Below are 21599 nucleotides of genomic sequence, written 5' to 3'. Positions count from 1 at the left end.
AAAAAATTATCACTCCAACCCGCCTCATCCCCCATGGAGCTTTAAACTCATCCCGCCTCAAATCCGTCTCGCCTTATTGCCATCCGTACATAGCTATACTAAAACCCTATTACTCCTTATTGAAAAACAATTTATTTTTCAAGTCTTTGGGTGTGGATTTTTTTCAGCACATTTTTAGGTCTTTCAAGTTAGTATTATCTTATAAATTGTATTCTAGATTAGATTTTTCAAGTTAGTATTCTTGCCTGACATTAATATTGCTCCTTCATTTAGCTTTGTAATTATGTATAAGTCGATTTACTTATGCATTCTACTTAATTAATTTTATTAATTCGAGTTTAAATGAACACATCTTAATATATATTGTTTCAAATTTAAATTATTCGTTCTTGAGATAAATATCTTTGTCCAAAATTCATTAACTCCGTGTACTCCTTCGAAATTGAGCCATCCGAGGACAATCATCAATGCGTCTCCAAGAATCACTCTTCAGACTATATATTTTGGCCTCAAACTCACGATTCATGTTAGTTTCGATCTCGTTATTCATTGATTTTGTTATAAAAAAAATTAATATTTCTTTCGATTTAATTATTTTAACATCATTTTTTATTTTAATTATTTTTTTTAGTAAACTTCTAATTTGTTAATTATCTTGTTCGGGGCAGAACCATTACTTAACAGAATTGTTTCTAATCACATAGTATCTAATTAATCTTAATTCTCCAGTTATTTAGGATAAGTTCCATCACTTATTTAGTTTTAATACTTAATTTGATGTATATATATATGGGAGGATAAAATAATACACCAATGTGGAAGCAAAAGTGCTAAGTATATATACTTGGACCTTCCTTCGCTACTAATATTAACACTATTCTCGTAGTTTCTTGGTTTCATCTATCAGTAGTATTTTTGTGTTTTGATTATTGCATTTATCGTGTTATTATTATTGTTCTTACTTCTATTTTTTGTGTAATACTCTCCATTTCGCATTAGAAGAGTATAGCTATTGGGTTCTGATCAAGTACGAGTCGTAAATCTCATGATGTTTAGTTATGTGTTTTCAAAGTTGAAGAGATTATTTAACAATCGAGGTCAAGTTTGAGTATTTTTTTTTTATATATTATATGGTGTTATTATTTTTTAAGACTACAAACACCTCAATTATGGGATGATGTTATGATTGTTTAAATATCAATGAAGGATAATATAGTTAAAAATATTTCCTAATTAATCTTTCTTAACGGATGCGTAGAAGAGAATTACGACAAATAACATGAGGGAGGGGAACACCTTTAACAAAATTAGTTAATTACACTAGTCAAAGATCAAGTTACTCCATTCAATCACTTTTTCTTGTTACATTTTTTTTTATGGTAATTAGGTATATATTAGAGAAAAATCCAAAATTAGATACTATGCTAGACTATCATTGTTTATTATTTTAGTAATAATTATTCAATGAAGTACCAATTATGTTTGTTTTTCTAACATTATTAACCCGTGTATTTGAAATAATCAATTAGGTTTATAACGAAATCTAGAAATCGGTCATTGATCAAATTTGAGTACGTACTTGATGGCAAAGGAAGGGAAGGCGACAATGTTTGAGGAGGGTGTGTGTAAAGAATTAAAAAAGTATTAATCAATTTAATCAAGATACGTGCAAGTGGCCTTAGTATATCAGAGTTATCAGTAAAAAAAATGTATCTGATTAGTACTAGCTAAAATTAACTAATATAATTTGACTTATGACAACCTAATTTTTTAATGAAAAAGGTAATTTTTTTAATGAAAAAGGTGTTTGACGACTAACCACCCTTGAGTCAACATGACGTTACATATAATTTGCAATGGAAAAAATTCCAAAAAAGATTTTTTAAGTTTTATATTTAATTACCATAATATAAAATAATAATATTAAAAACCATATACGTGACTGAAGACACGTGGAAATAGTTGTCTTCATATAAAACAAATTATAGATGAATTGTATCCATTTATAACACCAAAATGACAAATCAATAGTCTTTACTTCCAAACTAATTTACCTTTGTAACCGTTATCTTCCATATTTTTTCTTTAAAAAAGGCAAAAAACAATAAATATCGTTTTGAAAACTATATAATATAAATACCCCTCATTGCCTGCATTCAACTCTTGTTTGAAATTGTGTTTCAACAATACTAAAAATTTAAAAAAAAAAATTGTCTCTTTTTCACATTGTGAAAATTTAACAATGGTGATTTTTTCTAAGCAAGAAATTGAAGTTGTGGTAGTTGGAGCTGGTCCATCTGGGATAGCTGTTTCAGCTTGTTTAAATAAATTTGGTATAAAAAATGTTGTGTTAGAAAAAGAGGATTGTTGTGCTTATTTGTGGAAGAAAAAGACTTATGATAGACTACATTTGCACTTAGCTAAGGGTTTTTGTTCTCTACCTTTTATGTCATATACAACTTCGACTCCGAAATATTTATCTAAAAATGAATTTATTCAGTACTTAGATAAGTACGTGGAATATTTCGATGTCAAACCGAAATATCATACATGTGTTGAATGGGCGTATTTCAATAATGAAGAGAGTAAATGGAACGTCAAATCAAGAGATTTGTCTAGTGGAGATATGAAAGTGTATGTTTGTGATTTCTTGATTTTGGCTACAGGGGAAAATAATGAAGGTTATATTCCCAAGGTGGTAGGGATGGAAAATTTCAAAGGCGAAATTGTTCATTCAAGTGACTATAAATTTGGGCGAAAATACGAAGGAAAAAACGTATTGGTTATTGGATCGGGAAACTCTGGGATGGAAATAGCGTTTGATCTTTCAAATTATGGATGTCATGCATCAATCGTCGTTAGAAGCCCAGTAATTCTCTATAACTTGTCTTTACTTCTTTCTCTTTATTTTTTTAGGTTTGTGTTTGTTGATTTTTTTTAGTCGATATTGATGATGTTTGATCAATTAAGTCGGTGTGTTAATTTTTTTTTCTTTCAACACTTGTTGCTTTTTTTTTTCTTTTAATTGGATAGATGTTAAAATTTCCCTCAGAAGATAGAAAAAATCTTTTAATTCCATTTCTAAATGACACAAAATTAAAAATTTCAAATTCATGTTTGTTTTAAACATATATAGTTAATTTGTTTAAAGAATTCCTTTGAGGAACTGAGTTTGAACTTTGAAACAAAAAAAAATTAGGATTTCTTTTTCTTATAAGTAGAATAGTTTGTAATATTAACAATTTTTTGCAAAGTTATTTTTTCACATGTTATATAAAAAACATACTTTATTCTTCTGTTATTTTGCTCATTGCTAACAAAAATCAGTCCTTAATTCATCGCTAAATGAATTTAGCAACGGAATTTGTTGTTTAGCAACAAAAATTTTCCGTAGCTAAATTTTTAATTTTTTTAGTAGTAATTGTTTGCTTAACATGGAGAAGGCAATGCAAGAGAAATCACACATACATATATATATGATTAAATTTTTAGATATCATGCAATATTTTCAAGAGTATAATAATTGCATGAAAGTTATCGTCGATATTAGATATGTGCATGATTCTTCCGCAAATGGAATTTGATGGCATTATTCTCCTACTTACTACGATCACTTCCATTTGTTTGTTCTTTAAATTTTATTGTACAGTTTTATTAAATTTATTGTTACGTAATGATCAAAAGTCTCATTTTTACGTAATTACATCATCTAATATATCTTCGTTATTACCATCGATGAATATAAATATTAACAACGTAAATATTTTTTACACTAACAATATACACAGTTTGACGTTTATAATTCTATGTGGTTATGTTTATAATTTTTCTATAGTTAGATGATGCAAGTTTTTTTTTTCACATGTACATTCAATTTGGTTGTTAATTTTAAAGGTTTTAGTATATTTTAGGGATAATGTCCAAGTACCCCTCAATCTATGCCCGAAATCTCAGAGACACACTTATACTATACTAAGGTCCTATTACCCTCCTGAACTTATTTTATTAATAATTTTTAACACCTTTTCGACCTACGTGGCACTATCTTGTGGGCCCAACGATGGTTGACTTTTTTTTTCAAACTAGTGCCACGTAGGCAAAAAAGGGGTAGAAAATTACTTATAAAATAAGTTTTGGGGGGTAATAGGACATTAGTATAGTATAAGTGTGTCTCTGGGATTTCGGACATAGGTTGAGGGGGTACTTGGGTATTTTCCCTATATTTTATCCTAATTTTATTTTATTTTTTGCAGATTCATATTTTAACAAGGGAGATGGTGTATACTGCAATGTTAATGCTAAAATATTTACCAGTATCTTGGGTTGATGCTGTAATTGCAAAATACGCAAAATTTAAATTCGGAAATTTGGCAAAATTAGGAATATCGCAGCCGAAAGAAGGCCCATTTTCTGTTAAAATATCAAAAGGTAGATCTCCGGTAATTGATGTTGGTGCAATCGATAAGATCAAACTCGGACAGATAAAGGTACGATACTATCTTTATTTTATTTCATTCTATTGTAAGAAATATTATGTGTGAAAAATAGATGACTTTAGTATTTAATGAAGATGGGTAAAAATTCATTATCATGGACAACATTTTTACTGTTATAGTTATAAAATTAGTAGAATTCAGTAATTTTTGCTTAAAATATTAAATTTGTATAAAAAGATCATATAGTATGCATTAATGTATTACTTTCTCCGTTTAAAAAAGGATGATTTAGTTTGACTTAGAATGTAGTTTTAAAAAAAAAGATTGTTTAATCTTGTGGTTCTAAATTAAAGTTTTGTCAGATGTACTAATTTGTTCTTTTAATCTTGTGGTCTTAAATACGCCACGTGTAAAGTTAAAGTTAAAGTATTGCCAAAAATGAAAACGGGTCATTCTTTTTTAGACGGACCTTTGTTTTTTTTTGTGAAATAACTTTTGTGAATTGTTAATTAGGTACTTCCTGGAATTTCGAAAATAAAGGAACAAACAGTAGTGTTTGACAATGGAGATGAACATCAATTTGATACGATCATTTTCGCTACTGGATACAAAAATGTTGCTACCAAATGGCTAAAGGTACGTTTTGCAAATTATCACTATGTTCTTTTTTTAGTTCTAATTTTGAATCTTGAAACTGTTCCACTTGCCTATAAAAATATCGTGTGTGAATAAGTTTTTCTCGACAATTTTTCCTAGTTACTAATTTTACTTACTATTAAGTTTACTATCATTGTCTCAAATATGTAAAAAAAAAAAAATCATTTTTGTATGTAGGATTATAGCTCAATATTCCTTGAAGATGGCACATTGAAAAATTGGAAAGGACAAAATGGGCTCTACGCTGCTGGATTTTCAAAAAGAGGCATTGCGGGTATTTCAATGGATGCTATAGCTATTGCCGATAGTATTAAGTCTGTCAGAGGAGACAAAATCTAGACGTATTATTAATAATTATCACAAACTATGTTGTTAAATTTCCTGTGTGAATGAAAGATACTTTATGCAACAAGTCGTTCTTTTACTATGTTGTTAAAATCTCCAGGTTCTGCGTGAATACGAGATATTTCATGCATCGGGCTTGACTTGTTACTATATGTTGTTAATTTCAGGTAGAACTTAAAAAAACCTTGTTTGTTTTTGTTGGAATTTAGTCATAGAAATTTGATAGATCTTTCTGCTGGATTGTTTTTCTTTGTTGATTTCATTTTCTTTTTTCATAATGATGGTGTGATAACTAGCTTACACACACTTCGACTATTACAGAAAGAGAGAGATTTTGGCTTCTTGAGAATCTGTTTTTCATTCGATTTCTTGATGTTCATAAGGTACATAAAATTAAATGTTACATTGAGCAGTTAACATGCCATCTTGTTAGGTCATTGCTAAGTTCTGTACAAAATGTTCTAACCAACTAGTAAAAAAAACAAGAGGATAACGAGGGGTACGTTATCTATACGAGCTACTCCCCAAGTCGGAGCAAGAATGTAAAAGTTGTTGCAGATGATTCAACTAGATACGCGCAAATGGTTCATTTAGCTTCCTCCCTGACCTCCTCTCTGCATTTTTGACCACTTAGCGTTGGGTGCATACTTACTGTTATGCTTTCTGTTGGGCCAACTTTTCGTGTCTGATTTCCCCAGCCATTGAGCAGAAGAAGTTCTTCGCGGGGTTTCTTCTGATCTTTTCCTTTTTGTCAAGATAGAGACTGGTGGTGCATTGTCCCCGTTTGACTGTCCCCAATTCGCTGAAGATGTATTTCCCCAACCTTTTGTAGACCATTTTCCTTTTGACCAGGGAGAGTCAGGTGGTCCATCGTCCTCCTTGGGCTGTCCCCGACTCGCTGAACGTATGCCTTCCCAACCTTCAGAAGACCATTTTCCTTTTGACAATCGAGAATCAGCTGGTCCACCATCCTCCTTGGGCTGTCCCCAACTCGCTGAGTGTATGCCTTCCCAACCTTCAGTCGACCATTTTCCTTTTGACAATCGAGAATCAGCTCGTCCACCATCCTCCTTGGGCTGTCCCCAACTCGCTGAGTGTATGCCTTCCCAACCTTCAGTAGACCATTTTCCTTTTGACAATCGAGAATCAGCTGGTCCACCATCCTCCTTGGGCTGTCCCCAACTCGCTGAACGTATGCCTTCCCAACCTTCAGTAGACCATTTTCCTTTTGACAATCGAGAATCAGCTGGTTCCCTATCCTCCTTGGGCTGTCCCCAACTCGCTGAACGTATGCCTTCCCAACCTTCAGTAGACCATTTTCCTTTTGACAATCGAGAATCAGCTGGTCCACCATCCTCCTTGGCCTGTCCCCAATTCGCTGAATGTATGCCTTCCCAACCTTCAGTAGACCATTTTCCTTTTGACCATGGAGAGTCGGCTGGTTCCCTGTCCTCCTTGGGCTGTCCCCAACTCGCTGAACGTACTTCTTCCCAACCTTCAGTAGACCATTTTCCTTTTGACTGTCCCCCATTCACTGAAGCTAATCCTTCCCAACCTTCGGTAGACTTCGCAACAGGTTCAGAAGGTATAGCCCACTGACTTCCGTTCTGGCCTTCTTTACTTTGGTCCTTCTTATTCTTCATATCTCTACAAGGAAGAGTGATTATATTTCCATCTTCTTTAATGTTCCTTGTCTCAAAAACGTCTTGAAAGGGCGCAGCATTGCCAAACAACTGAGACTTTAATTTGGGTATTTCGACCAGACCGTCCATAAAAAGAGAAATGTATTCGCTGGTACGCTGGATACACTTGTATATCCGTTTTACTTCTCCTTTCCCAACCGCCCTTGCAACATTTTGAGACCGGTCAATGAAATCCTCAACCTGCACAATAAGTCATTATTTTAACACTTCAAAGATTGCTAAGCACAAAGGACATCAATAAGTGAAAGATAATTACACCGATGCAGCAAACTTTGGAGTCCCATGTTTTAGATAGCCAAGATGCTTCGTAGGTACTTGCACATAGTCCTTTGGCCCATAGCTTCTCAACTGACAATAACTGCAATGAAATGAGACCATAATGAGCCAGAAAATGGATGTTTGCTATGAATTGGGAGTCTCATGCAAAGCCCCACTTTAAGATGATACTGAATTCACAGTACCTTGATTAACAGTGTAACTAGCAGCTCAGCCACCGACTCTTTGTTCCCCTTCCCATAGTTCACAAACTTCTTCAATGACTTCGCCACCACATCAGGATCCGAGCCATCTAGAACAGTTCAACGCCAAGGAATATTACCGAGCTACTCAAAACAAAAGATCTCATGAAAAAAACAAGTGCAAAGAGAAGCATCACTTAGGATCTACTTGAATAGAAAACCTCAACATTATTCTTGAAATTTACATATCTTATAGTGATGATTTTGGTTCCTCACTTTCTAATCAGAAAGGATTAAGGATTTCCTATTTGACAATTTGTTTTTAAAACTGGTAGTGTTGAGGATTTACTATTTGACTTGACCCTGTGTAGTTTTTACATCATCGACAGACTTGCCAGAGAAGACCACTCAAGCAATTGAACTGCACCAAAAACAAAAACTGATCTCCTCCGAAAGCTTTTCTTTCTTTTCCATGGGGACCGGCATTTCAGTTCCTCTGGTCTACTTGCTTGGTGTTTCAGACGTTTGTTATTAGCATCGCATGATGTGATAGAATAATCATTTAACTGGAAATAATCAAGATAATATTATCTTACTCCCTTTCGACTGCCATGACTATTACACCACATACATAATCCTAACATGAAAGAGAACATTATTCTCCTTAACTATTCACAGTAGGGCCACGTATCAATATGAATCAAAAGTCAAACAACGCAACAAGTGCTAAAACCAAAACTGCCAAGTCATGTATAAAAGAAAAAGAATTATGCATATGTATCACTGCATTGACAGTGTGACAAATGAGAGATTTTTCATACACATCCAGTTCTGATGCATAGAGTCCTATATATTTCCTTCACGAAAAAAGTATTTCTATCATGATCCTTATTCTTGGGAATTTTTATTTTCTACAACAGTACTTCACTACACTGTGTACTGATATCCCTTCAAAAAAGGCGTCCGAAAACTGAATAAGTGAAAATTCATACTTACCTTCTAATACGGCAGAAAATGGCGGTAGTATTGGAGGATTTCGTGTCTGCAAAGTAACATTCATTAGAGGGAGAAGTTCAGACGACCCCAAATAACAAAATGAAACAGATTATGAACTAAAAAACTAAATTAATAGCACTCTAGAAAGAAATCAAGATATCTACACATAATTCTCAGTACACATCAATTTCCTTACAGATTTTTTTATAAAAAAAAGACAAGACTTTCATAATTTATATTCCCGCAAAATTAAATCAGCAAAGCATAATAATACGAATCAGAATTATTTATAATGCTTTTATTGACAAGAAAAGTTAAATGCAGCAACAAAAAGCTTACAAGAGCAACACCGCTTGTACAAGAGGGTTCACCAAACTATCTTTTTTCTTTCTCCTTTCTTTTTGGATCAGGCAAAGTAAATTTCATTAAATAATACCAAGAAGGTACTGCAAGAACAAAAAAATAAATTTCTTTTGTGTTCTATAAGTTGAAACAACACAAACTTGGTGGCTAATGGGTCCTGCTCTTCTTCCTTTCTTCACTTAGATACCAACCTTGGTTGACCAGCTAGGATAGACTTTGTTTTTTCTTAAGTTGAAAATATAAATTTGGTCTTGTAACCACATTTTTAAGACTTGGGGAATTCTGTTTTGCTTAGAATAGCCTTCATAGACGGTATTATATCTCAGAGCATTGAATCACTAAAATTTAAGGTCCCTATTAAATAAAACAAGAAAGCAACAAAATCATGAGAGGGCATTGAAAAAAAAAGAGTTGAATAACCACAACAGACTAAAGTCAAATCATATGATTTCACCAGAGTAAATCTTCTTCTAAATTTTTTGAGAAGGTAACATTTTTTGTATAACTATTTGCTGCATTAAAACTACAGCTGTCCAGACTTATTGGAGTAATTTTTCTTCTAATAAGGTGAAGATTTTATTCATAGCAATAACCAGTACAAATTACCATAGTGTACACGGTGTAAGGTTATGTTATTTTTTTTGAAACTGGTAACATTTGTGTAAGGCTATGTTATTAGTTGACCAGTAGCTCCTACACTGGCAGACGATTAACCGCGATAACAAAACATTCAGCTGAAGGCACAATTTATATTGACTCAAAGTAATCAGCATGCTGTCCATAATATATAAGCACCAAAAAAAGAGTAAGCAGGCAACAGAGAAAAAACGCAAACTTGGCTCATACCTGCAAATGAAAAGCAACCAAAAGTATTATAGATAATGAGTTCAAAGTTTTGTCTTTTGAGCTATTAATATTCTGCGCTTTTGCCCAAGTTTTCATCTGCAAGAAACAAGAGATCATACTTTTTAAGGATGCGAATAGAATGATGTAAATTTTTTTGATAACTGAATAGAATGATGTGAATAAATCTAAATAAACTCTAATACATAAAATATAGCTGGCCTCTGAAGTTGTTTTGATTAGTAAGCAAAAGAATATTTCCCAGCACAATGAGAGACCAGACAAGCTATGGAAACTACATTGCTCGCCCTTCATCAACATGACTTGGCTTAGTTTTGTCCTTTCTTGAAGTGAAGTTCTCTCATAAATAAACAATCATGGAAGAGTACATAACCTACTAGTTTCTTTGATGAGGTTATAGATATAGATCAAATATTTTATACCTCCCCAATGTTTGGAGCAAGTAGGATTCAGTGTTGTTTACCTGTTTAACAAGTTTAGATGATATAAAAGGATGAAAAGTAATTTTTCAAAAAGATTTTAAAAATAATTTATCTCCTTATTTGTCAATCTAGGTTCTTAAAAGATGCAAGTCTTTGTGCATAACTAATTGATACAACTTGCAAGTTTGCTTCCTTTCAAACAGAGGCTTTTGGCTCCTTTCGTTGCTTTTTTTTTCTTCTCTCTAATCCTACACTCCCATTGTCCCATGTGATAACATGCCATGTCTTTTTGGCTGGCAAAAATAGGAGGCTTAGTCCTATATTGTGAACTTCCTTTTACTTGCTATGTATTGTATATCTCATGGGCCATATGAAAGGAATTCTTATTTCTGAATATATTTCAAGTGAAGTTAGAGAAAGTGATATAATGGCTATCCTATTCATTTATGTGCGGGGAGCACAGGTAATTGTGCCAAGACCTAGTAGCCCTGTGGAACTGCTATGATGCATTCAGGAATCAAAGAAATGGTCTTCCAAACGATTGAACAAGCAGAATTAAACTTCTACTTCATTTCAGGAACAACTGTACTTATTGCAAACATACAAGAGATCGAATTTTACCAAAAAGCTCAGCTTCTGAAACCTTTCATCAAGAGAACAAATCATGTGGATTATCTTAGACTTTGAAACTCCATCCCTGTTTTCAACCGATATATCGCACTCAACTTTAGTTCCACAATCAACAACTTTCAAAACGGGCACCTTAGCAGCTGTTATTGGATGAACACCAGATACATGCCCATGTTCTGAAGCACCGAAAACCACAGATGAAATAAACCAAACATACTAAACCCCAGTAGTGACAAATAAAGTGCTATATAGAGCAAATATATATACGAAGGATCCATATAACTGCAAAATAGTTTGGGACTGAGGAACAGTTGACTCAACCTTCTTGTTTTTCACTATTTTCTACCACATTTACCTGCCTCGTTGCATACACCATGTGGACCATATTCCATTGTAAAAACTAAGAAAACCAGGTCACTTTTTCAAAATAAATGGCACCTGACATTTACCTTAAAAACTTTATTTAATTGGTTCTGCTAATGGAAAATTGGAAATAGCCAGTTATTTGAAGTGGCAACATATTTTTTCACCTAGAGAACATTCAGAGTAGTGAATCTACTATTCGACTAAAATTCAATCTACTCTTCAAAGTAAAAATGTACTTCAAATTTTGGTTAGGACAGGCAGTAATCCATGAACTGCAGACAGTATCAAGGAAACAAAGTAATTAAATCAAAGACTTACTTTGAAGTGCATACAGCTTCCTTGCAAATTTTCTGAGAGTTTGAATCCTCTTCTCATGCGAAAATTGAGCTGAATTGTTGTCAAAATTAACAGAAAGATCTAGGTCACTCTTTGAATGGAATAGATCCATTACAAAAGATCCAAACTCCTCCACGACAGGAGCATTACCAGAATATCCTGAAAAAGAAGAGAAAAAGGAGAAACTGTCACATCATGCTGAATTATTTTTTATCAAGTTGATTAACATAGCTACTATAAGCCAGTTCAAAGGATCCATTTGCTGAATGGTGCTGTAAAAAGTTTTGGTGCAGAGATTACCATAGATATCCTTTGCTATCTCATTAAAAGCAGAAATCAAATCTCTCCTGACTTCATAATCCCTTGGTTTAGGGCGGCAAACTGTATAAATCTCATTAAGCAATTCTTCGAATGCAGATAGTCTCTCCGCCTGCACTTTATAATTTTGCATTCGCTTCCGTTCATGCCTCTCTGCTCTCTTACGAATAACTGTCATCATAGTTTAATCGTAAATGATTCAGCCAATAGTAAAGCAGATGATAATTCAACATAGTGACTAGTTGATACTGCAAGAACCATTACATATCACAGTTGAGTTATTATTTACTACTTAGACACAAAGTATGTCTCCAAAAGGCAAAGGTACAACCAGCCCAGAAACTATAAAGTTAGAAAGCAACAGTTTCTTTCCTTTAAGCATTTTCTACTATGAAAAATCATATTCTTTGACTGCTCTGGCATACATAGTTATCTAAATCAAAACTCATAATAGCGCCTTTTGATGATAACAGTCATAGTCAATAAAGAAGAAAAGCTATCTGATATACCTATTTTCGTTGCATACATATAAAGACAAGTTTCTGTGCTCTTACTGGCCTTTGCAACCAATAGAGCATTCGCAAGCGAAAATATCACTTGTTATGTAGGAGTTATTGACCTCATTCACGTAGTCCATGTTGTGTTACAGTCCTCATTACATAAATTCTGTACTAAACAAAAAGGCAAGGTTATAAACTTAGTTTTCTGCACAATAAGCTCCTCACCTCCTTACTATCTTCTCTTTTTTGTTGTACCGTGTTGTCCAGCCCAACTTTCATGCATCTCGACTATTCCACCAAATAGCTACTACCTCCCACTAGCACATGTATCAAATAACTTTGGTCACCAAGGTTTAAGCCCTGATTTGAACCCTATTCTCCAAAGTCCTTCAACGAAGTTATGTTTCCGTGAATACTACTACAACAACATACACAGTGTAGTCCAACACATTGGGGTCTAGGTACTATCAAACCCGAGAATACCATTAAAAATCACGAGGTTTCAGGTTCAAATGCCAGCAAAAGCAAAATATGATTTCTTCCAGAGTAACTTATCAAAAAAATCGAACTTCCTCACTAGGGTTGCAAGAAACAAGCAAATAACTCTATAATTCTATCAAATAACCTAAAAATCAAAATCAGAAATAAGGGTCTTCAAATTTATACTACAAAAACTAAAAAGATTAGAGCTTTAAGCTCAAACAAGAAAGTACTGACCTTTAACTCGATACACAGTGGCCATGGCAGAAAATGGATATCTGATGATGCTCTTTCAACTCAAATGCTCATCCTTAGCTCATAGAAAAAAGGGGGTGAAAATCCATAGTTATAAACAGAGAAAAATGGAGCAGAAATATACAAATTATTGAAGCATAGTGAGGTTCTATTTCTTGAAATCATCATCACTCCAATTACTTCCAGTAAGAACAGGAGAGAGAGTGAAGGAACAAGAACAAGTATGTTTGTTTTGTTTTTTTCGTAATTTTGAAATTTGACTAATCTAAATTTATCATATGTCTAAATCGTTATAAAAAATATAACTCGATAATATTGGGAATGAATCATACACAAAATAAGACGAGAACCAAATAGTATGTAAATATTTAAATAAAAAAGATTTGGGGATTTGATTATCTCTCAATGTTATAATGTATTACTTAACCTCAATAATATTGATTTGAAACGAAGAAACTAATTTACAGAGTAACTAAAAATGTCTAGTATTCATCAAAATGTTATGAATCAACTCCGATAATCACAAAATTCAAATTGATAGAGCTTGTATGTTTATATGTCAATCCTTGTGATATATCGTGTTTTTCAATCGAATTAAATGAGTTTTATTTTTATTATTTAAACTAAAAATGTTAACCCTAAACAAATTGATGTTCATTCTAAATTGATTAATCTTGCTACAACATTATTATTAGACGAATCTTAGAAGTCTCGAATCTTAGTTGTCAGTTCTTTTCTTTGATTTAACATCGTTCTCTCAAACGATTTAAATCTAGGACGTGTTCTAATGTTTGCAGATATAGGAACATCATCAAATGAAAAAATTAACAATCTAGACAGTGACACTAGATGTTTTCTTCTATAAACAATGCTTATTTATGTCAAATCATCGTGAATTTCAAAATCTTTAATTGTAAGATTGAGCTATTCATGGTAATTAAAACGAAACAAACAATTACATTCATTGAATAAGAATTAACTTACAAAATTGAAGACAATCAATCAAAGTTTTGATTCCAGAAATCAAGTTATCTCCGAATAAACTCTAGTTGTAACGTATAATGTGAATGTGTTCTTTGCTAAAAAACAACGCAATAAAATAAACCCTAAAAGATACTATATATAATCCCTACAAAATTGTAAGCTAAAACGTGAAAGTTGACCCTATGATATATGACGTCTCATTTAACGATCCACGTCAGGTAAATCGTCATTTAACCTTCGAAATTATGAAGCTTTTATTAGCTCTTGACGCTAAAGTTGACGGTCAATAAAGCGGTCCGTCAAAGCGCTCATCATAAGTATCTCTCGTTTATACTTGACTTCATTTTAATTATTTTATCTTTTAATTTGATTTTCTATTTAAAACAATGGGAGTAATTTAGATTTTAAAAAAAAATCAATTTATATGAAAGATTTTGAGTATTATGATCAAATTATTTAATTTCAGTTATGAATTTATTTGTAACATCAATAATTATATACTTTTATATAACCCATATATTTATAATCAATGTATATACAAAAGGCCCTATATTATTTTTCCAAAATTTTAAACAAAAGTTATACACTACACAAAAGTCAAAAGGTACTATAAGTGAACATGAATAATAATTCAAAATATTTTATTATTTCATTGAGAAAGTGTTCAAGGTCTATTTCAATAAATATTTTAATTAATTAATGAAAAATAGCAGTGTTTTCGTATGAAAAAATAAGAAACTTTCGATTATATCAACGATAATCTATTGTCCTTCACATATATATTTTTTTAATGAGCCGATTTGGTGATGAAGGAATGAAAATATCATATATCTTATATGTTACGATGATTGATATCTTTCGTAGTGCCTAAATTTGTAAATTTGAATTATTAAGAAATCAAAATAGATGTGAACTTATAGAAAATATTTTAAAAAAATACTCAATAATTTTAAATTATTTAATTGATTAAAACTTTTACCTTTTGATTTTATTTTTTCGGATTATAATTATTCCCATCATTTCTCTTTCTCTTGCCCTCATTTTTTTCTTTTTAAAAAATGAATTAATTAATATTGTGTATTTGTTTTTTTGGAAATTACACGAATAAGCAAATTTATACTATTTAATTGCTCATCATAGCTATAGTTTGCTATAATCACCACTCGCGAGTAACATTATACATTAATTATGTGGATTGACTTCAAGTTTGTATTAGAAGTCACGTTTGTATATGTATAATTCGCCATGATATACATATAAATATGTATAATATACAATTTTTTAGACTATATACATATACAATTTACCTCCTGCCCTTTCTCGCTCGCCTCTCCCCTCCTTCTCTCAATCTCACTCGTCTCTCTCCTCCCTTTCCCAATCTTGCTTGCCATTTATACAATTGTATATGTATAATATACAATTATATACAGTTATATACATATACAATTCACCTCTCTCCCACTCTTTGCCCTCTCTCGCTCGCCTCTCTCAATCTCGCTCGCCTCTCTTCTCCCTTTCCCATTCTCTATAGCCATATATACAATTACATATGTATAATATACAATTATCTAACCAAATATACATATACATTTCACCTTTCTCTCTCTCTTTTCACCCTCTCTCTCTCTCCCCCCCCCCCTCCTCTCTCCTCCATATAACATGTAGCTACAAATTGTAATTATCAAACTGTAGCTATAGAGAGTAATTAATTATTTTTTAAGTGACTATATGTGAAAGTTTCCCTTATTTTTTATCTTAAAAAATAGAATTAAGTGGATAGGAATAATTGGAATCTTTTGGGGATCCTTTTCTTTTTCTAATAATTTTTTTTTTTGCTATGTGGGAAATTTTGCAAAATAATATAGCTTAACTTATAGCAAACAAAAAAATCATATATATATATATATATATATATGCTATAGCAAAATTTACATATTTGCGCTCTATTTCAAACACATAAATTATATAATTCGCTGGCCTGTTTTGCTGCAATTGTAAATTCGCTGGCCTATTTCGCTGCAATTGTATAATTCACTGGCCTGTTTTTTTGTAATATTTGTACAAAATTTGCATTTGTATACAATTTAATCAAAGTAAAATGTTTGTATATTGTATAATTATACTTGTATAGGAAGAAAATATATGTTTTTGCATGTGTATATACAATTTCCTCTCGCTTTATACAAAACAGAACCACAACATAATTGTATATGTTCTTTTTGTTGTGCTTTTATATGTATATAATAATAAAAATTTTATTAGTTGAATTTGTATATGTATAAGAAAATTCATGAGATTTTTTCTTTCTTTTTTTTATATACGGCTATATGCCCGAAGCAAACGCTATTTAATTGTATATTCTATTTCTGAATCCCGCCAATTTTATAACCGTAGTCGAAGAAGCAGTCATTTTCTTGTCGTTTTGCTCGGAGAAGTTGCTATAGCAAATTATATGAAACAATAGTTGCGAATTGAAAATAAAGTAAACTATAATCATAACATTTAATTTGAATTAATAATTCGCTAATATAAACAATTTTTTCAATAAAATATCAAGTGGAATTTTTTTTCTTAATACTTTTTTCACAATGTTTGTTTTAATTTATTTTTTTGCTTTACAACTTTGTTAATATTTTTAAAATTATACGTCATCATGTTTAGTGTGTAATTATAGGAATGATAATTTTAAACCATTGCGTAATAGTGTAGAATTGTGTATGGAATAAACTCTTAAAAAAAACTCCCTAGATTGTATTAAAATGATTTCTTATATTTTCTTTTTTTTAATTTTCGATATTAATATTAGAGTCTGATTAATTTAAATTTATACATTATAAAACTTGCTTTTGAAGACATCATTTTTCTTTACTTTTCACGTAACTTAGAAATCTCTAATTAAATATTTTATAGATTAAGAAACTATACTATAAATAGGTTACATTGCTCTTAAGATTCTTATATACATGAATAGGTTCCAAACCACACCTAATTGCCCTACCACCATACTATAAAATACAAAAATTAATTAAAAGAAGATAGTGCTAGAAATTAAAAAAAAAAAAGAAAGATGACAACAAAATGCCAAAGTTTGTGAAAAAAGTTGTGTTTGCTTCAATAATTTTTGTTATCTTTATATCACAAAATTTTACGATACAAATAAATAACATAGTGATATAATTGAATTTGACTCTGATATCATATATCATTGACGCACGCGTTGGTCTATAATTTTCTCTTAAGTTGAATTTTTGGATTTAATCCCTGAATTACCTAGCTGTTCATATTCCTCGAGATTACTCTTTGTAATTTGTTTCTTCTTTGTAATTCTCTCTAATCGTATAAAGATAATTGTTTTATATATTTGTTTTTGATATATAAACCACCAACTACGACTACTACTACATAAAAAGTATTCTCTTCCTTTCTCTCATCTCCAATAAAAGATTTATCGATTCAATATTACACAAGTACACATACGACTTTTTTTCACTACATAGTGATTGGCTTCGAATCACATGAAGCACTACTACTACTACTATTAGTATGGAAGGACTAGCGAGATAACATATTACTATCAACTAATCCTCAACCCTTCACAACCTCCTATCTAAGGTCATATAGCCCGAATTAACATAACTATATAATCAAATTTTATCAAATTACCTCTCTCCAACATTTCTTGGATCAAGCTTTACCTCTATAACCAACGCTAAACTTACAACATAGCAAAAAATTATTGCTTATTTTGATAAATAAATAGTAAATGAGGGATCTTAACTATCATGCGTAAAAAACAAAATAAATAAATCAAAGGACGAAAATATTGCTTATAAAATAAGCAAAACACAAAGTGCAAGTAACAAACTTATGTGAAAACATCAAAATTGTACTTCAAAACAAAACAAGCTATGTTTTCAACTTTTGATTGGAGCAACGTTTTGCTAGCTGCTTTTTGTTAATAAGGGTTCTGTTTATTTCAATTCAAATAATTTTTAAACGAGTCAGTAAATAGATATTCAAAGGGAGTTTGAGGGCCTGACATCTATACATATACATATAAACTTACATTTACCATATATAAATAATATAATTTTTCGCTGAAACCCCTTCATACAAAATAGCTCCGCCCCTACCTATCATCATAAAGTAAAATACAAAAATTAATTAAAAGATAGTGCTAGAAATTTCTTTAAAAAAAAAAAAGGGAAAGGGGAAAAAACAGATGCAAGATGACAACAATATGCCAAAATTTGGAAAGTTTGTGTTTGCTTCAATAATGTTTGTTCTCTTTATATCACAAGTTTTATAATAATAAAAGAAAAAGAACTATAATTGAATTTGACTATGCTATTATATAAAGAAAAGTAAATATAAATTTTATTTACTCCTCTATATATTCAACTTATAACTAAATTCAAAATCGTTCTATATAATATATATAAAAGAATAATTTATTTTTGGATCGCCTAGCATATATAGATAACCATAAATATATATTATTCTTTTAATATTAGACATAAGGAAAATAAAGAGAAAAAAAGTGAAACTTATTATATGTAAAATTTTAATCAATCATTAAACCGCAAATCTTGATATTCACTCTAATAACAAATTAATGAGAAATATATTAATTCAAAAGCTCAAATTTGTTGCTTAAGAGTAATGTTGTTTCTCTTTTTGACAAAAAAGAAAGAAAATATAGTGTAAGGGGAAAAAATATTCATTTTAATGGTAATTGCAAATAGACCAAACTTCTCATATGATTTTTAGGAAAATTACCTACTTTATGTAAAATAAAAAATTTACACAAATTAGACGTTTCGGGTTCAATCCTTGTATGAAATCTGACTATTTTGAGTTTATGTTGTATAAAGTCTTATCTGGGGAGAAGCTTCCTATCAATCAGTGGCATATCAGAATTTTTAATAACGGTTTAAATTTTGAAGGAATAGATACACGAAATAGTCGAAAGGGTTCAATATCTACTATATGTACCTAAAAAATATTTAAATTATGTATAAATAATATGATTATTTGTCCAAATAGATTCGGATGAACTCCTAACTGTAAGGTGGCTTCGTGACTGCTATCAGACTCATGATTTAGAAAAAAATAACCACATTTACTATATTATTATCAAATTTGAAATATTAAAAAATCATTTTAAAAAATAACAGAATTCAAATTAATTAAAAGTTTCAAAATATTCCAAAAAGCATCTCCTAAAAAGTTAAGATTACTATAATTAGGCATGAATTCTGGTACGAAATAGAATAATCTTTTTTCTCAATTCAATATGGAATTTTACTTTACAATTGGTGCAATGTTTCAATTTTTTTAATTATTAGATTGACTTATTTTCAATTATTTATTTATTTATTTTAACCAAAAAAAGAAATGAAAGAAAATAGTCAGATCCTCAAATTCTTGACTGCTAAGTTGAATTTTACAAAGTTGATTAATATTGATTCGTAGACTAATAATGCTTTATTAACAGAAACATGTTTGGTTTAAGTCCAAAAGTTAATTTAAAATTACTCTACAAACTCATAATTTCGTATAAATATATATTTAATGGTTTAATATTTTTATCGGAGATAGAGTCAGAAGATATTTGAATATAAATTTAACCAAATCAAATAACTTTTACTTGAGATTAAAAAAAATTATATATATATATATATATATATATATACCAAAGCCTTACAATTTACAAAATTAGACATTTTTAAAATTTACAAAAATCAAACTGATAATAAATTATTCAAATTTTGACTAGGAAAACTAATGGCCTGCCAAGGCTGATTCTTTTATCATTTATTTTTAATTCAAGTTAAAGACTAGTAATCATCCAGAAATAAACAAAATCATCTAGATACATGATATTTTTGTTTTCGTATGATATTTGAGTTCTAAAATAATATTATAATAATAAAATATTTATATCCTACCATTTTTTTTTGCATGTTTCAAAAACAAGAATCTAAGATGAAAATCTTTATCAATTACCATGTAATTTTGTTGATTTCAACTTTTAAAAAAAAGTTATGATTTGATGTAGTTAAAATTTCGATAAATCAAATAAAAAATGCAATTTTTTTAATTGAAACATATGTTTTTCCTCTTTACAAAAGTAAAATTGAAAATAGTTATTTATATCAAATAAAATAGTTGTAACATAATAAATTTACTATTTTAAAGTCATAAATTAATTAACTATAATTAGGTAAATAAAAAACATAGTATTTTGAAAGATACATTTTATGTACTTAGAAGTCATTTGATTGGATGATTTGAGGGTTTAACACAAAATTTAGCTTTATTTAATTGTCATTTTCAAATGCCAATTAGTATTAATATTAGTATTACACTCACATTATTGGCAAAATTATTTTCTCCACATCATCGTAAAGTTAACGATATTTACAAATCGTTTAATATACGAATAAAGTTATAATGAAAATTATAATATAAAATTTCTTATTTGATTGTCATTTTCATTATCTATTATCATTAATAGTAGCATCGCTGTCAATTTATTAATTTTTGCAAAAATAATCTCCTCACATACATCATCGAATATCGTTAATAAATTTTAAAAATTAAAATTGAAGATGACAGTAACAAATAAAAAAAAAAATTCATAATATAATATTTTATTTTATTTAGATATTTATGATTATCAAACTAATGTACGTATTAGTTATTTTTGGTGAATCTGGTATAAAGTAACATCAATTGCAATATAAATAATGTATATTAGAATTAAAATTAATTTTCTAATAATAAATTAGTGTTTAAAATTAAAATTGTGTGTTCAAAATGGATGGCCGTTCATTGTCAAAAGTACTTTTGGCCAACTATTTTCTTTCTAATTAATTACTCCTTCAATCTTGATTGGCATATAATATTCATCATTATGGGTCCCACTTTCTACTTTTTAAAAAAATATTTTTAAATATTTTACTTGATTCCAATAAAAAAAAAGTATTTGAATATACTTGTTAATTTTATAAAATTAAAAATATTTTCTAATTGATAAGCGTATTTTTTCAATAAATAAATAAATCAATTGTCTCTTTATTATTCTCCATGGTTAAGTATTCTAGAACACAAATGAAGTTGTTTTATTAAAAGACATCTATTTGAATTCTAGAATCTTTTAGGTGACTTAATTATATTACAATATGATTATTTATTTATTTGAATAAAATAAGTTGTATTTTAAATAGATTAAAGATACTTTAAATTAATTATAATTTTTAATAACGAATTTCATACGTAAGAATAACTTTTATATCTCAATTTAACTATTGATATTCATTTAATTTGATCGATTAATTACTTTTTATGACCTAAATTAAAATTTATAAAAATTAATATTGCCTTTAGTTATCATAAATTTAAATTTTAATATTGCCTATCACATCATATAATGAGAATATTTATTCTCTAGTTAGCTACTTTTACAATTTTCATATGTCAT

The 21599-nt window shown here is 30.0% G+C and overlaps 2 protein-coding genes across 2 annotated transcripts; one reads left to right on the top strand and one right to left on the bottom strand.

Annotated features, from left to right (window-relative positions):
• Positions 1 to 1126: 1126 nt before the first annotated feature.
• On the top strand, positions 1127 to 6287 carry LOC101245887 (probable indole-3-pyruvate monooxygenase YUCCA10). The gene is made up of 4 exons (XM_010328526.3): positions 1127 to 2869; positions 4254 to 4487; positions 4950 to 5072; positions 5271 to 6287. The coding sequence occupies exons 1-4, from the start codon at positions 2243 to 2245 to the stop codon at positions 5430 to 5432; spliced, it is 1146 nt and encodes a 381-aa protein (XP_010326828.1). The 5' UTR covers positions 1127 to 2242; the 3' UTR covers positions 5433 to 6287.
• On the bottom strand, positions 5771 to 13418 carry LOC101245587 (uncharacterized). Its single transcript, XM_010328525.4, has 9 exons — positions 13112 to 13418; positions 11877 to 12065; positions 11559 to 11735; positions 10866 to 11050; positions 9805 to 9900; positions 8596 to 8641; positions 7603 to 7709; positions 7398 to 7499; positions 5771 to 7321 (listed from the first exon to the last, which is right to left on the bottom strand). The coding sequence occupies exons 1-9, from the start codon at positions 13134 to 13136 to the stop codon at positions 6029 to 6031; spliced, it is 2220 nt and encodes a 739-aa protein (XP_010326827.1). The 5' UTR covers positions 13137 to 13418; the 3' UTR covers positions 5771 to 6028.
• Positions 13419 to 21599: the final 8181 nt, after the last annotated feature.

This window comes from Solanum lycopersicum, chromosome 9, assembly GCF_036512215.1.
Source record: "Solanum lycopersicum chromosome 9, SLM_r2.1".
NCBI classification, from domain to species: Eukaryota; Viridiplantae; Streptophyta; class Magnoliopsida; order Solanales; family Solanaceae; genus Solanum; species Solanum lycopersicum.
This window is presented reverse-complemented; position numbering and strand designations above follow the sequence as displayed.